Genomic DNA, 5,905 nt, shown 5'->3' with positions numbered 1-5,905 from the left:
ATTTTGACAATGAAATTTTTCTTATTTTATATTATTTATATATTAATAAAAAGAAAATCATTGATAAAGTATCCTATATTGTTTAAAATGTTGAATGATATAAAACATAAGCAAAATGTCAACAAATAAATACTCATGATAATCACAGTTAAATAGTATGTGGCCTCTGCTTGCACAAAATGTGATGCTTGGCATAAGGGGAAACTGTGATTGAAAGTTTCCAGAAAAATCCTTCATCTTGAATGAAACTTCCTGCCAGGCTGACCAACTGATTAACACTTTAATGGAAGTGGAGAGTTTGGAATGTTGCAGAATCAAAGCAAATTCACAAATTATCTCTGGCCATCTTTAGCCCCTAAACAGCCACTCCTTGCCCACCACTTTTTCTGAATTAATATCTTGTGCTGTATCTACCTACACACTCTTTCCCCCTATGTATTTGAAAAGTGACTTGATTTATGACTTTTCATTCTGTAACTATAAAAACTTAATGAAATTGCTACCACGTTTGAGCATGGAATTTGGAGTAAACCAAATCTATATTCCAAGGCCATAATCACTCAATTATCTCATATTTGGCTCCAGAATAAACTATGGCTTATCCCCTTTAAGAAAACAAACAACAACAACAACAAAAAAACACAAACACATACACCAAAAAAAACAAAAAAAAAAAAAAAACAAAAGAAAACAAAAAACTTATGAGCAATTAACAAAGCACAGAAGGGATTCCTATCAGATTGTCTCAGTTGATAAAACTGGATTGTTCTGTGTAAAGTCACAGAATTTTCTGTAGAAAACTGAAAAACTATTTGACTTTTGATTTTGTGCTACTAAAGTCATTCTTAGTCACACAGAACAAAGTCTTTAAACAAATATACTCTTTTGCAGGAACCATAGTTTGAAATTTTGTGTCTATAGAAACACAGTAAAACCCCAGTAATTTAAAGTAATTTTAAAATCTGAGTATTTATGGTAGGTGTACACATAATTATTTTACATTTATTGAATTTTGCAACAATGCTTATATATCAGTGCCTGTCTCATTCTGTTTTCATTTTTATACAAAATGATTAGATATATGGTAAAGAAATTAAAGATGTTAAATCATTGCATTTATCTTCAATTGGATAGTCTCTCAAGCTTATTCTAAATATCTTTCCAAAAGCTTTCAGCATTGCTTGATTTGATGACCTGTAGATCACATTATAATATTTAAAATTTTTGAAATCATATTCACCAGGAATTTAAAATTTCAAGTGAACCTATACCAAACTGATAATAACAAAAAGAATATAAGAAACACTGACAGAAGACATATAATTAGAATTAAAATAAAAACTTATCTTTTCCTTTTCCTGACTTTGGTACATAATCAGGATTAATTTGTTATAACAGTAGAAAAGGAAAAAAATCTTAGAAAAGGCATGAATATATAATGAAGTTATAAATAGAAAATAGTATTTGAATGTAATATAATAATTGACATAATATTTATGAATAGAAATTACATAATATTTCAATTCTATCCTGGCAGTAAGATAATTAACATACAGGTATTAATATAAATAAAATTAAAATAATGAATGTTTTTTCTTTGCATTGAGATTAAATTTCAAGTATATTTTGATGTTTGTTACAATGTGCAGGTGCCTGTTTTCCAAAGATACAAGAAAACTTAAGAAAAAGAGTAAGTTATAGCAACTCCTAATTTTTTAAAAGTTAATGTTTAGAGATGACCTTTTAAAAATGACACTGTTAGCCAAGCGTGGTGGCACATGCCTTTAATCCCAGCACCAAAGAGTAAGTTATAGCAACTCCTAATTTTTTAAAAGTTAATGTTTAGAGCCGACCTTTTAAAAATGACACTGTTAGCCCAGCGTGGTGGCACATGCCTTTAATCCCAGCACTGGGGAGGCAGATGTAGGTGTATCTCTGTGAGTTAGAAGCCAGCCTGGTCTCCATAGTGAATCCAGGACAGCTGGGGCTACAGGGAGACCCTGTCTCAAAAAGACCAAAATAAATAAATAAATAAATAAATAAAGATACTGTTAGAGATTTATACCATTTGTTATGTAGTTATGTGTATAGAACAGTCAGTGATAATAATTATTCTAATAAATACATTGATTATTAATTCTAAACACATAGTTATCTTGCTAAATTTACTTAGAATTCTGTTTCCTATAAATAGCTTTGTTTTTGTTTCAAACAAAATTAAATCTGAATAATAGTTTTATATAACATTTTATTTTTATTTTCCTTACTATCCTGGAAAATACTTTTTTTTACTTTTATTTTTAATTTGTTTATTATTTTTTATTTTATGTGTATGCGTGTATTGACTGCATGTATGTAAGTGCACAATGTCATGTAATGCCTGTAGAGGACAAAAGAAAGTGTTGAATCCTCTGGAACTGGAGTTATGGACAATTGTTAGCTGCCATGTGGGTACTGGGATTTGAACCTGGGTCTTCTGCCAGAATAACCAGTGTCCTCAACTGAGTCATCTCTCCAGCCTACAAATACTTTACTAATGTGTTCAATTGAACCGATTATACTAGGCATTATTATTTTATCAACCCAGGAGGACATTTTTAATATTTCATTAGTACATATGATATGTATTAAAGTTTTCTGTGTTTCAAGGTCATAACTGTATGGTACATTTCATCCTGTGATCTCTGTATCTATTATGATGGTGGCACAAGACTTTGAATGTTGACTTGGCTTTACTTCTAAGTCAGATGGTATTCATGTGTCATTCCTGTTCTTTGCATTTATAGGCTTTTTATAGTTGAAGTGTCATTGGGTGTCATTTGTAAGTCATGAGCTTTTTATCTTATTGTGTCTTTCCTTCCTTCCTTTCTTTCTTTCTTTCTTTCTTTCTTTCTTTCTTTCTTTCTTTCTTCTTTTTTCTTTCTTTTTTTTATAATAGCTTACCAGGCATAGTTCTTGAAAGTTATAAATCAAAGATTTTATTTTTTTTTATAATGCCCTTATCATTGTGGAAAAAGTGAAATGTCATTTTGCTGTGATTTCTTTTTAAATTTTAATTGATCTTTTGTGCATTTCACACCATCCATCTTAATCATATTTACACCTTTTTCCTGGTTGCAAATCCCCTCATAACCTGCCAACAGATTTAATGCATTCTGTCATACGTGTTGTCTAGTTACTTTTCTGTTGCTGTAAGAAAACATCGTGATGAAGGACACTTATAAAAGGAATAATTTATTTGATCTTATAATTCCAGAAGACAGTCTGTCATGGCAGGGAGGTGTGGTGGCAGGAAGTGACAGTGAGCAGAAAGCAGAGCCTCACATATCAAAGTAGGCACAGGAAACAGAGAGAGACTGGAAATTGCACAAGGCTTAAGAACTCCCTAACCAGCCTCTAGTGACATGCTTCCTCCAGCATGGCCACAACTTCTGAGACCTCCCAAAACAGTGCCACCAACTGGGGACAAAAATCTCTGAATACTTGAAATCTATGGGGGGCATTGTCATTCAAACCACCACATAGGTTAAGGCCTATTGAGATAAGTTCCTGAACCCAAATAACCCACAGTGAGAGTTCATCCAGGGAGCCTATTTAGCACCACTCCTTTAATGAAAACCAAACTCTCCAACACGTAGCAGTGATTAGTTGTCAATAGTTCCTCAGCTAAAGCTGGAGCTTCTTCCACATTTCCCTACTTCTATGCTGGGTTTTTGTCTGGTTTGCATTTGCACTGGTCTTGTGTATACTGTCACAATTGCTGTAAGTTCCTGTGACCAAGTTCCCAGCCACCTAGAAAAACTCTGTTTCGTTGTGGTCATCCACCATCCCTGGCTCTTACAGTCTTTTGGCCCCCTCTTTGACATTGAACCCTGAGCCAACAGTGGCTGAAGTTTAATATAGGAGTTTATCCAGGGACATGCATGCTGCAGAATTTTTTTTTGCCTCTACATTTGGCCAGTTGTGACTTTCTGTGTTAATCGCTATTTGTTGTATGAGGATGCTTCCTTGGTGTGATATTCTTTCTCCCTCTGTTTTGCTATGTTCCTTGAACCTTAGGTGAAGAGATTTTATGTAGCTTGTCACTTAGGACTGGGTATGCCACAGATTCTTATTCTCTGTGTTTGACCAGCTGTATAACTCTTTAATAGTCTCACACCTGTTGCAAAAGGAAGCTTTCTTTGATAAATGATGAGAGGCATGCTTTTCAGCCTAGTCCAGAAGTTTCAGGCAAGGCAAGCAGTATGGGGCCTAGATCTAAGGCAGGGAAGTGACAACATGGGGAGGGTCTAATTAGTTAAGCATAGTAGATATGAGCCCTGTAGCAGTGAGAATGGGGAGCAGGGCATCATGGCCCAGTGTGCAGGATCTGGCACTGCCATTTTTGATAAAAACATATTCCATATTCTTTTCAATTTGTCAGTTTATCACATGTGGAAAGATCATAATTATATATGAAAATGAATTATTATTTTTTAAAAATATTTGTCATTATTATAATTTTATATGCATGAGTGTATTAACTGCATGTGTTACAAGGGCATTCATGTTATGCAGTGTCCCTGGAGATCAGAAGAGGGCATCGGATCCCCTAGAACTGGAGTTAAGAATGGTTGTTAACCACTATGGGGGTGTTGGAAAGGGAACCCAGGTTCTCTGAAAGGGCACCAAGTGTTCTTAACTGCTGAGCCAATTCTCTAGCCCTTAACATGAGTTTTTTAACAGTATTATTTTGTTATGTTACATATTCAAAACCCTCATTACGTGTAGGAATTGTTTTTTTATTAAAACAGTTTTATTTTAAACAATACTCTGGTGATAATTTGTATCCATCAAAATATGATTTTACAGAATGTAAGTTTGCTAGATTCAAAGATTACAATATTAAGATAATTTACTTTAAATAAATTATATATTATTCATCAACATCACTAGAAAGAAAAAAACTTACAAATTTCACAACTAAGGAAGCTCTTCCGTTAAATGATTTTCTGATCAATTTTTATAACTTGCCTTACTATAAACTACAGATACCTCTAATTATATGCAATCAGCAAAATTATAACAGTAAAATTTGATTGTTAGTATTCTATTAGTAGACAGATTCATATATAGTTATAGTCTCTTGTTTATACACTGAATGCTATGTCTGCAATTCATAAAGAGGGCATAAGCTAAGATTTTGTTTTATATCATCATATGCTTTATAGAGCTAATTTTATTTTTAAGTAACATCCAAATCTGAATTTCCTAATATTTCTTTTTCTTTAGGGACATTTGTTATCAAAGTGACAGCTACTGATGCTGATGATCCTGCCAGTGGCTATCATGCCCGTCTCCTCTACAACTTAGAACAAGGCCAACCATATTTTTCTGTTGAACCCACAACAGGTATTTTGAATAAAGCCAAGTACAATCCTTCATGATTCCAAAGGAGGAAAATGTCATCACAAATCATCTACACAGATAAATGTATAGCAGACAAGGTGTTTCAATAAATGAGATGTAATTTCTAAATTTTTAATTTCATTGTTTTCAAACAATTTTTCTAAGATTTGAAAATTAGAATTTTCACATACAAATTACAGAATACTTACATATATAGTATATGGTATATGCAATAAGTCTTAACAATCTATTTGAGAAAGGAAAGCAAAAGTCACTATAGGAAATTGATAAGATGCAATACATATCAAGAGACATTAATAAATCAGGTGAATACAAGGTAATAACCATACTGAGATACATTTGAATACCCATCCATGTGTCTAGGATAATCAGCATATTAGATGTGTAAATTGGTAGGGAGTTCCCTTTAATATAGCACTGTATTTTACATATTTTTTATTTAAAAGATTTCTGTGATTTCTGTATTTGTTTATCAATGCATTTCAAATTTTTCTTG

The 5,905-nt window shown here is 32.7% G+C and overlaps 1 protein-coding gene across 1 annotated transcript in view; it reads left to right on the top strand.

Annotated features, from left to right (window-relative positions):
* The window catches only part of Cdh19 (cadherin 19), a 106,287-nt gene that overhangs the window by 47,324 nt on the left and 53,058 nt on the right, over positions 1-5,905 (top strand). The window contains exon 4 of the mRNA XM_008840673.2: positions 5,272-5,391. Coding sequence (XP_008838895.1) covers positions 5,272-5,391 — 120 coding nt within the window. The remainder of the gene's footprint in view (positions 1-5,271; positions 5,392-5,905) is intronic.

The sequence above is a fragment of the Nannospalax galili genome, unplaced genomic scaffold, assembly GCF_000622305.1.
Source record: "Nannospalax galili isolate Female #2095 unplaced genomic scaffold, S.galili_v1.0 scaffold298, whole genome shotgun sequence".
In the NCBI taxonomy this organism is placed as follows: Eukaryota; Metazoa; Chordata; class Mammalia; order Rodentia; family Spalacidae; genus Nannospalax; species Nannospalax galili.
This window is presented reverse-complemented; position numbering and strand designations above follow the sequence as displayed.